This window comes from Dermochelys coriacea, chromosome 9 (assembly GCF_009764565.3).
Source record: "Dermochelys coriacea isolate rDerCor1 chromosome 9, rDerCor1.pri.v4, whole genome shotgun sequence".
In the NCBI taxonomy this organism is placed as follows: domain Eukaryota; kingdom Metazoa; phylum Chordata; order Testudines; family Dermochelyidae; genus Dermochelys; species Dermochelys coriacea.
Window position 1 is genome coordinate 4,011,313 of NC_050076.1, and position 18,773 is coordinate 4,030,085.

An 18,773-nucleotide genomic window follows, 5' to 3' on the forward strand; every position below is an offset into this window, starting at 1 on the left:
AATCTGTCAGAATTCCCTTTTGTTTTCTGATGCGTGTCCTCTTGGAGCTGACCGCACATCCTCAGTTATAAGAATCCCCTGTCGTATGCCCGGTGACACAACACTCCAACCTGTCCTCTCCGTAGAGGAGCTGCTGACTCACACGCTGACTACTTTCAGTATCAGCAATGGCTTGGTTTGACGGACGGCTCAGTAAATGGGTTTACACATCCTGGCTCTCTCACATTTACATGGGGGCTGGATTCTCCAGACCCCCTGAGATGTACGAGCACAGGATGGTATGAGTGAGGTGGGGGTGACAAAGGGGGATTTAAGCCATCTTCATTCCTGGACTGATCCAGAGCACAGATGCCTCTTTTTTCCCAGCTATGCCACCGATGCCAATGCTGGGAGAGGTACCGGTGTTATGTCAGGTCCATGAGCATGATCCAAAGCCCATTGAAGCCAATGCAAAAACTCCCATTGACTCAGTAAGGTCTTGTATATGGCCGATGTTATCTGGTAGTGCCCAGCTGGTTAAGCCAGCTTTACAACTGCTTTATGAAGCAACCAAAATGAACCCAAAAACTAGGCTCATCGCAGTCACTGGTTAATGATTTCGTAGAGCTCTGGAGAATTTACACACAGGAGGTTCATTAAGCAAACATCACTGTTCATTCAGCATAATGTGCAGTTCTACAGGATTCTCTTTTAGATCAGTGTGCCACATGGGCACTGATTTAATCCCAGCGTTACAGCACCTACCTGATTTAGGAGCCTAAGTCTTACTTTCAAAAGGGGGTTAGGCACTTGGAGCCTAAATCCCTTTGACAGTCAAGGCTGTTCAGGCTCCAGAGTGCCTAAATCCTTTTTAAAAAATGAGACTTAGGCTCCTAAATCTGGTAGGCATGGGTGGCGATGCTGAGCGCGGCAGTGCCTATACACTTGTAAATCTTTGGGCCTCGCTGTCTGGCACGTGGCCTGTGTCTGTACGTGTTTGGAACTGGTTCCCAGCTGCCTAATGAGACTGTCAGGCTTCTTTGCAGGAGAACTACAGTGCAGGGGTGAAGCACTATGATCAAGAAGCGTACGTGCTGGCCATCGAGTCCTTGGAGCAAGCGCTGCAGGGCTACTACACCGCGGATGTGGAGTGCCGGGTCATGTGCGAGGGGCCTCAGCGGTTCGAGGAGTACGAGTACTTGGAGTATAAAGCTGACCTCTATGAAGCAATTGCAGGTGAGGTCTCATCCAATCCCCAAGACCCTTTAAGGCACAGGACGTGTATGTGCCTTGGCTCCTGGGGTGTTTATAACTATAAACTTTAATACCGTTGCTGAATTTGGCAAAGCAGCTTCCCTTCAATAACCAGCAGCGCTGAACTGTAAAGCCAGCTGGGACCCAGGGACTTCTCCTTTTAACCCTGAATTGAAAACCATCTCCTTCAGCGGGCTTGGGGCTCACGTTCAGAGGTGCTGAGCACCTGCAATTTTCATTGATTACAGTTGGTGTTATGGGTGCTCAGCACTTCTGAAAATCAGGTCCTCCACCTCCCTGCCTCCGTTTTCCCCTCCACCAAACGGGGACATTAACATCTGCCTTACCAGTGCGCTGCTTTGCCGTGCACTAGCTAGCTGTGTGTAAAGTGTTTTGAAGATGCTAAGGGGTCTAGAACAATGTGCATAAGGACACAGGACTGAAGAAACCTCATGGATCATTGCTAGGGCCCTGTCAATTTCACGGTCATACGATTTATGATTTTTTAAATGTTATTATTTCAGCTATTTGAATCTGAAATTTCATGGTGTTGTAATTGTAGGGATCCTGGTCCAAAAGGAAGTTGCAAAGTTATTGTCGGCGGGGGGGTGCAGTACTGCTACCCTTACTTCTGCGCTGCTGGCGGTGGCGGTGCTGCCTTCAGAGCTGGGCAGCTGGAGAGCAGCGGCTGCTGGCAGGAGCCCAGCTCTGAAGGCAGAGCCATCGGCAGCGCAGAAGGAAGGATGGCACAGTACGGTATTGCCACCCTTACTTCTGAGCTGCTGCCTGCAGAGCTGGGCCCTCAGTCAGCAGCCGGCACTCTCTGACCACCCAGCTCTGAAGGCAGTGAGGGTGGTAATACTGCGACCCCCACTAATATAAACTTGTGACCCTACCACCCCCCGTAGCCCCCTTTTGGGTCATGACCCCCAGTTTGAGAAACGCTGGTCTCCCTCATGAAATCTGTAAAGTATAGGATAAAAGCACAGAAAAGGCCAGATTTCATGACAGAAGACCAGATTTCATGGGCTGTGATGCATTTTTCATGGCCATAAATTTGGTAGGGCCCTAGTCATAGAGTCCAGTGCCCTGCCATTGGAGGCAGCCCTGTCATATGAGCTCATTCATAAACTTAGCATGTTCCATCTTTAAAACTAGCTAGGTTTTGTGCCCACCAAATACAAAGGCTGTTTCTGAACCTGTGCATGCAGGGGTCCAACTTCATCCCTGAAGTCCATGATGAGTCTGCATCTGAATTTCACGACTGGTCCCTGTCACTGTAACAGGCTGAACCAAAACCCCCAAACGTCAGGAATCCAGATTCTGCCAATTGTGCACTTGCTGCCCTGCTCCAAAGTCTGGCACACAGGAGCCTGGAGTTGGGAGCAATGAGGCCCCTGGGTCAGGATAATGTGTTCACAACCCAGTGAGTGATAACAGCTAGACATTGCCCTTCTATAGCTCTTTCCAGCTGAGGGATCTAAAAGCATTGTGCAAATGTTGCATAGCACCCCGAGGAGAGGAGTTACCACCCTGTTTATAAAGAGGGGGAAACGGGGGCACAGAGAGGAAGCAGCTTACCCGTGATCAGTCAGCGAGTCACTGGCAGAGTCAAGAATGGAACACAGATCTCCTGGCTCCCAGTCCTGTACTTCTACCGACATGAGCATCCGACCTTCCAGCTGCCTAGACTTCCTGAGATCGGGAGGGCTGCACAGCTGGGTCCCGGGATGGGCAGGAATGATAAACAGGCCTAGCACACTTCATCCCTTGTTTTCAGTTAGGTAGGGAGAGGGAGATTTTGCCAGGTCATATTCTGAACAGCTCATTGTCTGAAAAGGCCAGGGACACTGACGAAAAAAATGGGATAGATGCTAAAATAATGGGGAAGCGGCAAAGAATTACTAGAGATTAGAAACCTGTGCAGGGAATTGAACACTGCTGCTCTGTTGTCCTTTGATTTGCATGTGTGGCCCTGAGCAAGGCAGGGTTAAGTGGGAACCCTCTCTCCATAAACTGGATTGCCTGTAATTAGCAGTGAGGGAAAGCATAACAATAAATTTGAGCCCACTTGGCCTCAGCAGTCTCATATATCTGCAGTTGGCCTGTCAGCTCTGAGAGCTGATGCACGGTTTTGGGGGGATTGTTTTTCTTCTACTGCTATGGAAAATATTTCCATTCAAATGCAGATTAGTTTTTATTTGTGTCAAAACTCATTTGCTAATACAAAGTTGAGAGCCTAACTGAGACCAATGAGATGGGAAACCATTAGCACAAAAAGAGGGAAGACTCTTTACCTGATGATTTATCAATTGATCGTTTTTGGAACAAGACAGCAGATTGTTTTGTTTGTTTGTTTTAATATTTACTCATGCAAGAAAAAAAGAGAAGTTTTCAAAGACCTGATCTGCAGGTAGATTTCATACCTGTATGTCAGTTAGGGATGTCATTCCCCACTCCCAACCCTCGCCAATGTAGATACACCAGTACATACCCTAGTGTAGATATAGTTATATTGGCATAAAGGTGTCTTCTTCTGGAATATCTTATTCCCCTTTCCATACAGGAATAAGCTATCCCAGTGTAAGCACCTTTTTATAACTGTGTAACTCTATCCATACTAGCAAAAAGAAAAGGAGTACTTGTGGCACCTTAGAGACTAACAAATTTATTAGAGCATAAGCTTTCGTGAGCTACAGCTCACTTCATCGGATGCATTTCGTAGCTCACGAAAGCTTATGCTCTAATAAATTTGTTAGTCTCTAAGGTGCCACAAGTACTCCTTTTCTTTTTGCGAATACAGACTAACACGGCTGCTACTCTGAAACCTATCCATACTAGGAGGCTTGTAGTGCTTTAACTGTACCAACATAGTTAAAACTACACCAGTATAATGAAAGTACCACTTTTGTGTGCAGATAGCCCTAAGAGTCTCTGTGTGATAGGCTAACACCACTCTGCCATCCATCCTCTCAGGTTACCTATACCAAACCCTGGGCATCATCATGCATGAGACCAGGAAAATCTGCAGCTCCTCCTCCCCCTGGAGCATGTGCCCAGAGACCAGCCCTGCTGCGTTCCCACCTCTTTCCAAACAGAGGGTTCTTTGCTGTGAGTCCCGAGGAGACAGTCCTAGTGTCAGACGGCTTTGATCACCTCCTTTGGGGAGATCATTTGGCAATGCTGCAGGTGGGACTCATTCAAAGTTGGCAAAAGTCATGCTGGTTTAGTGCACGTATGTTGCTCTCGCTGCGCACGGTGGCTTTGCGCTCTGATGGCAATTGCTTGTGTTGAGGTGGGGGGGAGACGTTTGGGGGAATAGTCAGAGCAGCAACAGAATCAGGTCGTACCAGGAGGAAGAGGAGTGTCACCGTGACATTAGTGAAGGGTGCCTGGGAGCTTTGGAGAGTGAAGCCCCGGAGCAGATAGTGTGGGCAGTGCAACCTCCCTTCACCCTGTTTCTCACAATGGACGTGGAGGGACCTCATCTAGACTGAGAAGATTCTTCCATGTCCTTGGCCAGCTCAGCCCTTGGCCTTGCTGCCTACTGGGGCCAGTGGTGTGAATGGTTTTTGTGATGCTGTCCATTGGGAACTTGAGAATGACCAAGAAACTCCCTTCCTAGAGGCCACTGAGCAGCCATCACATGGGAAAGGTTTTCAGTTCTCACTGAGACTTAAATCCATGACCAGGAGGTGAAAGAGTTTATAGCCCGTTACCAAGTCCCAGAGCCATCCAGCCACCCATAGAAACCAGCTTGACTGGAGCAGCTAGGCAAAATAACATAGACTCCCATTGCTGTTACTTGTCTTTCTACAGAGGACTGAGAGTGATATATTACAGGATGTCTTACTCTATAATTTACTGACAGGTCTCTGGTTCCCAGCCTCTTTATATTTAGTGGAAAGAAGGAATTCTGATGCTACTGAGAAAACGGTTTTAAGTTTCTCCAAAACCATGTTTCATTTCCTATCCTGAGCTATTTTGTGGTGCTGCCACTCTCTACCCCAGAGGTGGCTGCATTTCAATGGCAGGTAATGATTCCTGCACTATCGCCTGTAAAGTTTTGAAGGACGCTTTGAGAGCATTGAGGGGAAGCACTCTATGTCAGTGATGATTGATATTAGGATCTGCTGCCAACCTTCAGTTCTAGGATGCTCCCAGTAGGTTTAAAGTTTAGCTTTCCCCTCCCCCCACTCTCTCTTTAGTGCACAATTCAGAGTGTGTCTGGAAAATCAAATGTCCACTCACGCTAACAGTTCTTTGAATCCCCAGACGGGGACTGTTTTGAGTTTCCACTTGATTTCAATGTAAATTCCTAAAGCCAGCATTTTGGCAGCTCGGGGGAGCGCTCTGGTAGCAGACCTCATGTTTTATTTCAACCCATGTTTGTTCCTTAAAAATTTTAATTGCATACAGAGACACAGCAAGCAAAGTGGATTTGTAAGTACATTGCAGAAAAGGTCCCAAAGTGGAATCAGATGTCCGCTTTAGCTTGTAAATGGTACAGCTGACACAGCACATGTACTGTATGCTTTCACCAGTTAGAAATCTTGTTTATGGCAGATGTTTGCCATTCAGTTAAATTAACCGGAGAAATTTGTCATCTTTAAGAAGCAATGAACAGAGGTGTTCTGCCGATAGCATTCCTCCCCTTAATATTATTAGCATACATTCCGTCCTGTTTAGCTTGAATGATTGCATTGAACTTCCCAGCCTGGCTTGCAGCAGTATTAATCTCAAAATGTCACTCAGTTGGTATGTGTCCCGTATTGTGCATTATGCTGTTGCAATAGAGAAAGAATCAACGATCCAGTTCTTAAGTCTTTTGAAAGAGTGCTGCAACAGGAGTATATTTCGTTGTCAAGGGATGAAATTGAACACAGGAAATTATAGGCTGTGAGTCAGTCAGAACTTTCTAATAGATCCTGTTATTTTATAGATTAGTCTCCAAAAGGAAGCAGTAGAAACGTTGTTGCAAGACACATTTAAAAATGAATTGAACAAACCACTGGAAAATATGCAGTAGAGAGCAATCTTGCCCTGTTCCTCACCCAAAGGGCTAGATGACTTCATAAATCTTTCACATCTCAAGTTTCTTTGATCTCCTTCTTGGTGTCCCTCAGAGTTTTGACCCTTAGAGTCTGACAACTTCAGTTAATTCCCATTGCAAAGATCTCTCAAGAGGCCTATTGTATGTTGAGGTGGCTTTGCTATGGCTTTAGACAGAAATAGTAGTTTCCACAGCACAGTCTCTCCTCACCATGTGTGCAAAATGTACACCCTTGGAAATTAACATGGAGTAAAACATCAGACACCTGCAACCAAGCTGTGCCTGAAGAGTATGTGCTTGCAAGATGCTCAAGACCTGAGTTGAGTTATGAGTCCTGTTAGAAAGAGCATGGCAGAAGGCCCAGATATTGGGCGTGGACAACATGTTCCTGTAAATTGCTGAGCACCCTTATGTCCCATTGACTTCTCAGAGTATACTCAGCAGCTTACAGGATGGGGCCCCTGTGTCTTTGATCTACTTGTGACGTGAAAGTTGGTCTCCATAAACCCAGCTGAGCTCATCTCTCAAGAGCTGATCATCAGCCTTCTGAGCACAGACATTGTCATATCTCTCTTTCCTTTGCAGATCACTACATGCAGATCCTGGTGTGTCAACATGAGTGTGTCCGAGAACTTGCCACCCGTCCTGGGCGTTTATCACCCATTGAGAACTACCTTCCCCTCCATTATGACTACTTGCAGTTTGCCTATTACAGAGGTAAAGCTGGGCTTCTCAATTTCTAGCAGCCCTTGCTTGCTTTTGTTACTCTTTTTGGGTTAGTGGAGACTGCTTTAGTTGGGAATTTAAATATTCTCCTGTACGGTGTATGCCATCACAACGTAATGGCACTGGCTAGCTTATGAAAGGAGACTCAAAGAGCTTGGCTTGTGTAGCCTAACCAAAGTCTATAGGGAGATCTGATTGTTCTCTATAAATACATCAGAGGGATACAGTGTGTTGGCATCTAACTCCCCCACCCGGTGCCTATTTAGACGCCAGGAAGGGTGAGGAGTGATTTAAGTTAAGTACCAATGTGGGCACAGGAACAAATGGACATAAACTGGCCATCAAAAGGTTAGGCTCAAAATTAGACAAAGATTTCTAATCATCAGAGGCGTGAAGTTCTGGAGCAGCCTCCCAAGGGGAGCAGTGGGGGCAAAAAAACTAACTGGCTCCCAGACTGAGCTTGATAAGTGTATGGAGGGGATGGTATGATGAGACTGCCTATGATGGCATGTGGCCCATTGGCAGCTGCTAGTAACAAAAATCCCCCCTGCCTGGAGATGGGATAGTAGATGGGGAGGGCTCTGAGTTACTGCAGATAATTCTTTCCCAGGTATCTGCCTGGTGGGTCTTTCCCACATGTTCAGGGTCTAACCAATCACCGTATTTGGGGTCTAGAAGGAATTTCCCCCCAGGTCAGATTGGCAGAGCCCTCTGCAGCCTGGGGTGTGGGTCACTTGCTGGTTTAAACTAGTGTAAATGGTGGATTCTCTGTAACTTGACGTCTTTAAACCATGACTTGAGGGCGTTAGTAACTCAGCCAGAAGTTGGGGGTCTATTTCAGGAGTGGGTGAGGTTCTGTGGGCTGCAGTGTGTAAGAAGTCAGACTAGAATAGATGGTCCCTTCTGACATTAGTCTATGAGAGCATGAGAACCAGAAAATAAATCCAGTTAGAAACTGAGAGTGGAAGAGCCCTGCCTAGTGTTACTCTCCAAGCTGAATGAAGTGCAAAGAGTGAAGGGCCAGATTTTTAAAGGTATTTAGGTGTCTAAATAGGCACCGGGTGGGGGAGTTAGATGCCAACACACTGTTGAAAATCCCACTGTGTGCTTATCTGTGTCTTTAGCCCCTAAATAAGCTTTAAAAAGTCTGGCTCTAAGTGCTTTTATAAAAAGCAGCATCACCAGCCTTATTTGCTCACAACCAACCACTACAAACTCATGAGATTGGCTTAACAATCATGAGATTCTTTTTTTAATGATACGTTTTGGGATCTTTTCATTGGCTTTCTGGTTTCTGAGCCTTTGGGGTTTGTGTTTTGCGCTTTTTTACTGCAAACGCTAGGGCTATAAACTTCTCTTTTAACAAAAGGTAGACTGAGAATCTCCTGTAGCAACCTAAAATAAACACCAAAGATCGCGAGAGTCGCAACAAAATCGCGAACATTGGCAAGACCATAGAAGTAATTACTTGTGCTTATTGTCGATAGTAAAACAACATGTAGGATAAGACAATGGTCTGTTTATTAAAAGCAACTACAATTAGTGTCCTAGAGAGGAATATACTAAGGGCCTGAGAAGAGGAAAATAAGCAAATGTGGCAATACAACATGAGAATCATAAATCCTACTTAAAACTGGGAGCTTGCTCATTTCTCATATTCACTGATTTCCATCCCCCTTATTTTCTCTCAGGGACTGTGGTCTGCTGCTGATTCCAGGCTTCTGTCCTAGCTCTGTCCCTGATTTGCTGGGTGGCCTTGGAAAAGCCACATAACTTCTCTGTGCCTCGGTTTCCCCCTATGTAAAATTGAGACAATAAGACACAGCTATTCCAGAGGGCTGTGATGGAGCTGATTCATAAATGTCTGTCATGAGCCTGGGGGCCATCAGGTGAAAGTCTGTACGAGTGAAAAGTCTCATCCATCCATCTCTGGCTGGCTTCTTTCTTATCTCTCCTCCTAGTTAGCTGCAACACACCTGTCACACCTGAGTCCCCTGGATCAGTCATGCCATGTAGTCTCCATGCCATCCCCAACCTCTGCTCTGCTCCCTTGCAGTTGGCGAGTACGTGAAAGCCCTGGAATGTGCCAAGTCCTACCTCCTGTTCCACCCGGACGATGAAGCTGTCTTGGAGAACGCGGATTATTACAAGAGCCTTTTGGAAGAGGCAATGGACCCGGAGACCATCAAACCCAGAGAGGTAAGAATAAATAAATGTATTGAAATTACCCTACATGGCACCACAACTGAAGCATTGTTCAGAAGTAGCTCAATTGATGCAGCAATTCGGCAATCTCCTAGTACCATCACGGATGTTGAGGAAAGGTTAAAGGATTATGGCCAGGTGGTTCTCTTGGTCACGTTAGGGATTAATGCCAGTGGCTGGTGTGACAGTTTTTAGCCAAATGACAACCAAGCAAGGGGGATGTGATGCCCACGTAGGTGTATGGCCCAAGGAGGGAGAGGACAGGAGTAGGAGCAATGTGATGAAATAGACTAAGGAGCATCAGGAGAACTCCAGACAGCTGTTAGTCAACCGCTTGACTGAAAGCCGGTCTTACCGCTTGAGTCATTTAAAGCTAGACTGGGCAAAGCACTCCAAACTGTTCTGCAGGGAACAGCTTTGCTGTAAGTGGGGTGGGGATTAGCCTTGGGTCAGATGACGAAACACGACTTATTGAGTCACCACTGGAGGAAATGTCTTTGTAGCGATAATTTTCCCATAGTGGGTCCCTTCCCCCTGTTGGAGAATGTTCCCGTCACAGCCCTGAGAGATGACTCCTCCTGCCAGAGCTGGATATATCTTAGATACTTATCTGGCTCCGATTTGCATAGTGCCCCACAATCGATAAGGAATTTAGCCTCACAACCGCTCTCTGCAGTAGGGCAGGGTTGTTATGCCCGTGTACACAGGGGAAGGAGGGGTGCAGAGAACCTGAGGCCTGGTCTACACCTAAAATTTAGGTTGACCTAGCTCCTTTGCTTAGGGTATGAAAAATTCACACCTCTGAGAGACATCGTTCAGCTGACCTAAACCCCAGTGTAGATGCCGTTTGGTCATTTCTTCCCGCAGTCTTGGTACTGCCTCTCGGGGGCAGGGGCAGTTCCTCCAGTTATGGAAAACCCCTTCCATCGCTGTGGCAAGTGTTTGTGCTTGTAGCCTCAGTGAATCTCCCGCAGTCATGCAGGAATCCTGAATTGGAGGCTCATGCCTTGACCAGCCTCACGCTTCCTTCTCCTTTCCCTCGGCTATTGCAGGAAGCTGCCAAGTTTCTGAGGCGTCATAAGCTGGAGTCCGACCTCTTGCAGATGGGAGCAACTGGCCTGGGATTTGCATACACCGAGCCGGTAACGACATGTAGCTCTTCCTTGCCATTGCAGTTTGTTAGTTCCAAACTTTGCCGCTTGATTTCTGTCCGGTTTTCTGTCCCCATTAGCAAGGCCAAGCGTGTGAAGTGAGGGAAGAGGTATGTCTCAAAGCAGTCTATCAATGTCCGTTTAAGTCCAGAAGAACGTATTGGCCTGATAAGCCATAAAGGTGTTACCAGTGTGTAAAAGAGACAGACCCCACCTGTTAGACCCCTATCACTGTAGTAGCTGACTGTCTCACATTCTTTAATATGGGCCCTTTTCAGTCTAGTTACAGACCTTTCAGTGACACTCGTCATGGTTTTGTCATCTGTGAAGCACTCAATTAAAGAATTAAACCTCCCAGCATTCTGGTCTACTGGGGAAGTCATGTTATCCATGTTTTGCTGTTGGGGAAACTGAGGCAGACACAGAGAGGCTAAGTAACTTGCCCAAGGGTACACAGGAAGGCTGTGGCAGAGTAGAGAATTGAACATGGGCTCCAGGCCAGTGTGTTAGCCATTGGACCATCCTTTGTAAGCAACTGAAGTAATGGATTTGCAGATTAGAGAACATCCTGAATGCCACTGGACTGCGACAGTGCTCCAAAGCCATGCACGCATGACTCCACCCATGTGGAAGTGCAGAGTGGAATATGCATGCAGATTCTTCACTCCTTTCCCTTCTGCCTCACCTTTTTCTTTGGGAGAACCAATGCCACAGCTGTTACATGGGCTTTGTGCCATTTGCTGACACTGTGACCCGTGTACCTTTCCCTAATGTGTGGGGAGAAGGGATGGTCCTGATAGAGATACAAGGATCTGAACCCTCTCAGAGAAGTATGAATGTGGATGTAGACTTCATAGCATGGCTTGTCTCTGTAATGCCTGGACTCTGAACACGGCTAGACTAGGGGAATGCTGAAGTTCACATCTTGGCCCCATCTCTAGGGTGCCGTGGAGTATGTCAGAGCTGCTAACATATCTGGTTTGTTGTTTGCCCTTCCTGTAGAGATCAGCAAGTTGCAACACAAGCACCACTGCCTGTGTTTTGGCATCGCTGGATGGAGAAAAGCTTGTGCACGTGTGTTTGTGTGTAAGACAGAGAGACCACTGCAGAGAAGGTCAGAGAAGGGGTGTGTAAACATGCTCCTTGGGACATGCCAGCACAGACATCACATTCACGTTCCCAGGAACGGGTTTTTTTCTACATTCCCATCTCCGGTGTTTAAAAACCTCCAATGTTTTGTTTTTCCTCCCAAATCGTTTTCGTGGGTCACTTCGATCATTCCGTGTAAAGAACCTGACCTCCCTCTCTTATTGCAGAGCTACTGGAGCCGCTCCGGTGCCCGTCAGGATGAGCACAGGTAAGTCACTGACCAAAGACACAACCTTGTTTTCGGAACTTAGGGTTTCGCAGGAATCAACACCCGGGTTTTTAAATGGCCGCTGCTGTGATCGAGAGAACAGTCTGTTTGCTGAAGAGAACCGAAGCAGTACCTGATGTTTCCAGTCCTGAACTTCAGATATCCCAGCAAGCATAGTAACACAGTGGAAATGATGGGTCCCTTTTCCATCTAGTTACAGACCTTTCTGTAGCACCCATCATGGTTTTATCTGAGTGTGTCACAAACATTCATGAATTAAACCTCCCAGCACCCTGATTTAATAGGGAAACGGTGTTAGCCAGGTTTTACTGATGGGGAAACTGAGGCACGGAGTACCCAAGTGACTTGACCAAGGCTACCCAACCAGCCAAGACCTAGAACCCGGATCTCCTCAGCCCCAGTGCTGTGTGTGAGTGCGGAGAACATGCTGCTCTCCTTAAAACACAGGGTTTCGAGATGCGCACATCTCATGCAAAGGATAGCACCCTCATCTCCATGCACCGTGCTGGGCCGTGGGCTCCGGACTCCTTCAGAGGGGAGAGCACCACCTGTAGAAGCACTCATAGCCTTCCTGCAGCGTGGAGGTGTTCCTGGGAGGTCCTAGTGTATTTAGCTTGTGAGACCTGATGGGTGCATAGAGCAGGGTGTGGGGCTGCACATGTATCCCTGCAGTGCCTCTGGGTCACAGATAAACTCCACTGGTGAGCCAAGGTGGCATAGAATCATAGACTATCTGGGTTGGAAGGGACCTCAGGAGGTCATCTAGTCCCACCCCCTGCTCAAAGCAGGACCAACCCCCAATCATCCCAGCCAGGGCTTTGTCAAGCCTGACCTTAAAAACCACTATGGAAGGAGATTCCACCACCTCCCTAGGTATCGCATGCACGGCTGCTGCCCATAAACCTAAGGAACCTGCTCTGGGGACCTTCAGTCTCTGGTGTGACTATGGCACCTTTCAGAAACACAAAATACTACCCCAAAGGTTTGGTTTTTGTTTTAAAAAGGCAGTTTGAATGGATTGTGACCCATGACCCCAGGGGCAATCCCGTGGTTCGTTAGGAGCTGTGCTGTTATAGGACAGCACTGGATATTTGAATTATTAAACATGTCTGCCATGCTGTTCTTTTCCTCAAGTGCTAGTTTCTGGTGGTACCGGTTTAGATGTGAAGATCATGCAACCAACATACAAACACTGAGGCCAGCGTTTTCAAAAGTGACTCATGATTTTAGGGGCCGACACTGTAAAGGGGTCCAGTGTCCAGCAAGTGCAGAACCATGCCCTGCCAAAAAAAAATCTGGTCTCTTTTTTTGAAGGTGTCTCAGGTTGGGCACCCCAAATCCCTACTCTGTTTTGAACAGCACCACGTTTCCTTTCGTGCGTGTGTGTGTGTGTGTGTGTGTGTGTGTCACTGATTTTCTGATGGCTGCAAAAAAAGCAGCATTCCCAGAATCTGAAACCCACTGAAAACTCATGGCTTTTCCTCTTGTCTCCTGCTCCCCAGAGTCCCCTCGGGTGTTAACAGTGAGCTGGCAGCTGGTCCCGCACCGTCTCTGGGAAAGAAACCTGCACCCAAAATGGATCGAGAGCTCCGGGAGGGTAAGTCTGCGCCAAGGGTCTCTACCCAAACCAGAGGTTTCTGTGAGCAATGAAGACACATATTCTGTCACTAGAGGGGATGAAGCCACGGAGTCGCATCCTGGTGTCAGCTGTGGGAGTTGCAATTCTGTTTGTTACAGCTCTGTGTGACGCTGCCAAAGTGAGGGACCTATTGATTTTGCCATCACGATGCCCTGCAATTAGGGCCTAATTCTGCAAACTGCTGAGCGCTCTCCAGTGAGCTCAGAATTTGGAGATAGGAGACTGGATTAGGTGCTGCTCTGATGTGGCAGTTCCTGTGTTTCAGAGTAGCAGCCGTGTTAGTCTGCATTCGCAAAAAGAAAATGAGTACTTGTGGCACCTTAGAGACTAACAAATGTATTTGCGCATAAGCTTTCATGAGCTACAGCTCACTTGTGTTGTGATTTATACTGATCCTGAGCACTATGTACCCTTAGTGCTCTGTGGCACCTTTCACCTTCCAAACATGGTCCGGCTGTTAATCCTCGCACATTACCCCGGAGGAGAGTATTTTCTCTGTTGCCTGAAGTTGCACGCTTGGTGACAGTGAAGCATTAGACTTTTGGGGGAATTCCCAGTCCCCATCCCTTTGCTAGCAGCCTTAGGCCTGTCCTCTGAGCACTGCATATTTGTTCTCCTTGCTCACAATTTCATATCTTGGCTTAGTTCAAGTTATTTCCTTCTAACGCCTGGTAGGCACGTTATCTGCAGGGGTTTCAACTGGTTCAGTGATTGTTTCCCAATCAGATAGAATAGCCATCAATTATCATACTAACAGCTGAGCTTTTCCCTTGGATGATTTTGAAATCAGGTGTGCTCTTGCCAAATTCCAAAGCCATTCCTTCGCTTCAAAGCAGCCTGACAGCAAGCCAGCCATAGCAGATCTCCTGTCTCCACCGCTGAGCCGGCTCCACCTTGCTTGCGTGGGAGAGAAAAGCATGTCAAATATCAGGACCTTTGCTTTGCTCTTTGGATGGGGCGAGGGGAAGGTTCTGCCTCTGGCTGTCATTTTAACAAGATCTTAAGTTTCCCGGGTAATCCTGGCCATTGCTCCCTTTGGAAATCATAGTCAGCAATTGCAGTCAAAAATGATGCAGAGCATTAATAACACTGTGTGATCAAAACTAGGGGAAACTAACATTTGCACTTGCCAGGGCCACATCAGCTACTTGTTCAGATCATCAGCAGCTGAGCCCAGTTTGTGTGCAATGGAGCACATCATAGCTACCATCCTCCTTAATATCAAGGCACCACTCTCAGCAGCAACAAACGCTCCCTCCTGAGCTGAGTGTCCCGGCAGTCTTGTACCACGTTGCATGTCCCTCCAGGGGCTGCGTTTGGCCCACCATTGCTGGAAGTGATCAATCTATTGCTCTTGCTCCCAGGCATAGCACAAGGAATGTAGGAAAGCCTGGTATTTGAGAGCTCTCAAGCAAGTTGCCTGGTACAAAAGCTAATTGGTTTGTGGTTTTAGGTTTTTTTTCTTTAATTTTTGTGTGAAATTTTCACTTTAGCTGAAATTTTCCATGTTTTCAGGAAAAAACACATACCAAAACTAAAAGGCTTTCAGTTTCTGTCTCCCCCCACACACACACACACACCTTTTAATTCCCTTTTTATTTTCCCTGTTTCCAGTGAAAAAAGGGGAGAAGAAAAGGAAGAGAAGAAGGGGGCACAAGGAAAAAGGATTGTTTTTTGTTTGTAAAAAATCTGAAAAAACACTCTCCAAAAATTGGAAAAAAATGGGTTTTATTTTTCATTCCTTTCAGAGATTTGCCCAGGAAAAACCCTTTGTGACAGACTCTGTCCAGGACACATTTGGGACCTGATTCTTTCCTGTCCTGGCTTTGTATGGGTATAATTTCACTGAGCTCAGTGGACTTGCTGCAGATTTCCACATGTCATTTAGATCAGAATCTGGCTCCCATGGTGTCTAGAAAGAAAATGCCAATGACCTTGTTGCCCTTTTCCATTCCAGCTTGTTTTGACGCACGTACTGCCTGAGATATTGGAGCCCCTCTGCTCATGAGCATATAAAGTCTCGGGACACACTGGAGGCCAAACAAATCATTAGCACAGTCGCTGTGTATGTGTGATATTAGGTTTCTCCTTGATCCCGCTGCAGTTGTAACCACAGGCTCGGGAAACTGGAGGAGCCTAGCCAAGAACATACCTACGGTGTGATACAAGGATGCAGTGTTTGCACTACAGCTCCCAAGGCAGCTGCTGCAAGTTGGCTGGGTCAGCTCTGTGCAAACCGGCTGTTAGGAACCAAAACACATTTGTAAGGCCTTTTGTTCCTTTTGTTGTTTTTTGATCTCGACCCACATTGGGCTCCTCTCTGCCAGGATAAACATCCCAATGTTGTAGGGTCAGTCCTGGCAGACGCCAAAGCCAGCCAACACATCATGAGTCTCCCCAGAAAGTACTGCTCTTGAGGATGAGCTCCCAGAGCACCAGGAGGAAAGGGAAGGCAGCTTCAGCTTCTCCACACACCAAGCCACCTCCTGCCATCCTCGCTTCAGCCCTGGCCACACAGAGCAGGCACCTGGGATGCAAAGACCATATTTGTTTTGAGCTAAGGGTTCACCTGGCTTTGAAGTTACAGGCAAACCTTGATTCACTCGAATTCAGGTTTAACCGAAGATTGCTTGTGTCCCCTGAGCCTGGAGAGGGCACAAAGCAGGGCAGGAAGGGATGAGGATTGCCAAAGTTAGCCGAACTCCCCAACGTTAGCATTACTCCAGAAGCTGCTAGTTTCATTGCCTGTGGTGGGTTGTGAGCATGGTTTCCTGTCCTGAACATGATGCGGAGCTGCATTGCTGCAAAGCTTAGAGGCTCCACAGGGCTAGAGCTGCTGGGCTATGCAGGAATGGAGCTGCTGGTTCTCCAAACAGCTGATCCTCAGAAGGTCTTGGTGTCTCTTGAGAATCTGAGTACTTGGGTTTTGCCTCTGAACTCTGATGCCAAACTCCTTTGGGTTGGCTGCCCCATTTGTATACAAAGTTGGCCAGAGGATTGATTGAATGAATCTCGGAGCACATATTAGCTGTCAGAACTAATACGGCTCCTTTTTATTTTTGGCTGCAAATGATCCATTGTAACTGTAGCATACAGTTGGCATCATTCATGGCTTTCCCCAGCGGATGGCTGGAATTACAAAAATATCGCCAAAAATTAAAAGCCTCCCAAAGGGACAACCATTATAGCTCCACTCCTGAATGGCGTGGGGTGGGGATTAGTAATAAAATCAAGGAATTAGGGACAGAGCCTTTCACTGCTTGGGACCATTGGTCTGACTCAGCTCCATGGAACTTGCTTGGAAAGCTCCCTGCTGATTTATGGTCAGTAGATCAGGCCCCAAATCTTGTTCACTTTACTCCCAGAAGGACTCCTATTAGCTTCCACTGGATTGTTCACTTGGGTGAAGCAAGCAGAACTGAGCCCTCAGTCAGCTGTTTGATGGCTTATATGGGCCTGTCTGGGAAATATTATAACCACTGGGACCCTGAAGTTAGATGAGGATGACAAGGACAGGTCGCGTTCAGCATTGTGTCTGCTGGTCATGGTTAAACTCGGAGGACTGTGAGTCAGAGCTCCTGGGTACCATTCCCAGCTGCATGGGACCAGTTAACCCCTTTGTGCCTGCGTTTGCCCATCCTCTAAGTAGTGATGATGATGCTTCCCAGTGAGAGGCTCAGTGGATGTCTGTAAAGTGTTTGGAGACCGCCACGTGAACAGCGCAAGGCCAGGGCAAATTCTTCAGTTTTGTAAAGACAATCTAGCCATGGGCAAAGCCCCAGCACTTACCTATTTGCACTGTAGAGCTCACCTGCATGATACATGCTGGGACCTGGCACAGCAGGCGCCAGGTAGATCAGCACCTACAAACAAAAGGAAAATGAAGTTTCATATTTGTGACGTAGCAGTGACCCTCCTTTCCCTGGCAGGGGCATGCAGCACTTCCATGTCAACTTGCTGGATATTTGTGGTTCACTTTTTAACAGCTCCATCCTGTTGAAGTTGATCTTCTGCCAGCAATGGGGAGCTACTGGAGGCACATCCAGAAGGAAGCAGTAACAAAAGCTTTCTTAGATGTGCCCACTGTATTGTGTGTGTATAAGAGACGAACCTGATCCAGGAAGTTCAGAGCCCAACTGGATTGTGCCCTGAGCGTGTGAGGTTTGGATCCAGGACTCTCTTTCTGATACATGCGTGTTTATAATAAATATTATCCTCAAGCAAAAGAACAGACCGTGAGGGATGCTCCCTTTTCCAAGAAACCTAAATCTTCTTTGCAGATCGTTCCTCGGCAAGCAATGGGATCTCAGTATCATGTCTCCTCCATTGGCCTGGGGCCCTTTCAAAACAGCAGTTGACCAAAAAAAAAAAAAAGCAGCATTTAATAGAAATGTTCCATTGTGGCAAATTTCCAGAGAAATGCTGAGCTGCCACTGCCTGCTTTTTATTGCAGCGTTCCAAGAGCAGATCTGTTCCCCGTGGCTCCGGAGCATTTCACCTTCCACCCAGAGAAACATCTGGGTAAAGGTTTAGTTTTCGAAACACACAGACTTTTGTTTTCATTGTCTAGTTTTTCTGTTTGGCTGAGGGCGGCCTCATCCCGTGTCTGTGCGCAGGAGAGAGAGCGTGTGAGCCAAATGGCTAATTGCTTCCCCGCTCCCTGCAAGGTAGGCGTCCGATTCGCCAACTGCCTAGTATTGCTTTGTATTACCCTCGGAGCTAGGCGTTGTACGAACCCAGGACAAAAAGCCTGTCCTGGCCTCACTCTGCAGTATGGAACGCTGGCCCATGGCAAACTTGTGCCAAGTGATGATGGCAGTATCTCCATACTATCAGGACAATACATTGCCCGGTATATTTCAAGAGGACCTGAAAACCAACCCAAGATATGACCCATTGTGAACAGATATGAACCGATGGTGTAAAATCCTTCCACAAAACAGGGGTCTTGGCTGGAATCTCCAGGGAATAGCACATGAAACCAGTGTGCGCGCCCCCTGGCCCAGTCAAACGTGAAATGTCTCGTGAGCTGGTGTTCGACAGCGTCCCCGCAGCCAGAGGATGCCGCATCACAGCGGCATCGTGCTGAGTCGCAGCGGGGCTGTGTACGGCTGCAGCGCTGGGACACCGTGCTGAAGTTCTGCTGGCCCGAAATCATATTAGTGCCCCTACGAGCTTGCAGGCCTGGAAAATGGGCTCTGCCCCAGAGCATAATGGGAGAGGGAGGTGCAGGCCAGCCTTCGTAGAGCAAATCCCAGACAGGGGCTCTTCTAGCAATAGATAAACTAGGTAGCAGTTATGGCTCCTCTGTCAGGACAATTTGAGTCGCATTGCGACCCTGCGTGCCAGGTTGCAATGCCACTCACTGCAATTTGGCCCGGCCGTCTC

At 47.5% G+C, this 18,773-nt stretch overlaps 1 protein-coding gene across 1 annotated transcript in view; it reads left to right on the plus strand.

Annotated features, from left to right (window-relative positions):
- Positions 1-18,773, plus strand: part of P3H2 (prolyl 3-hydroxylase 2) — a 121,391-nt gene that overhangs the window by 91,339 nt on the left and 11,279 nt on the right. Inside the window, exons 3-8 of the mRNA XM_038416793.2 lie at positions 1,026-1,215; positions 6,872-7,003; positions 9,069-9,211; positions 10,270-10,359; positions 11,685-11,725; positions 13,249-13,343. Coding sequence (XP_038272721.1) covers positions 1,026-1,215; positions 6,872-7,003; positions 9,069-9,211; positions 10,270-10,359; positions 11,685-11,725; positions 13,249-13,343 — 691 coding nt within the window. The remainder of the gene's footprint in view (positions 1-1,025; positions 1,216-6,871; positions 7,004-9,068; positions 9,212-10,269; positions 10,360-11,684; positions 11,726-13,248; positions 13,344-18,773) is intronic.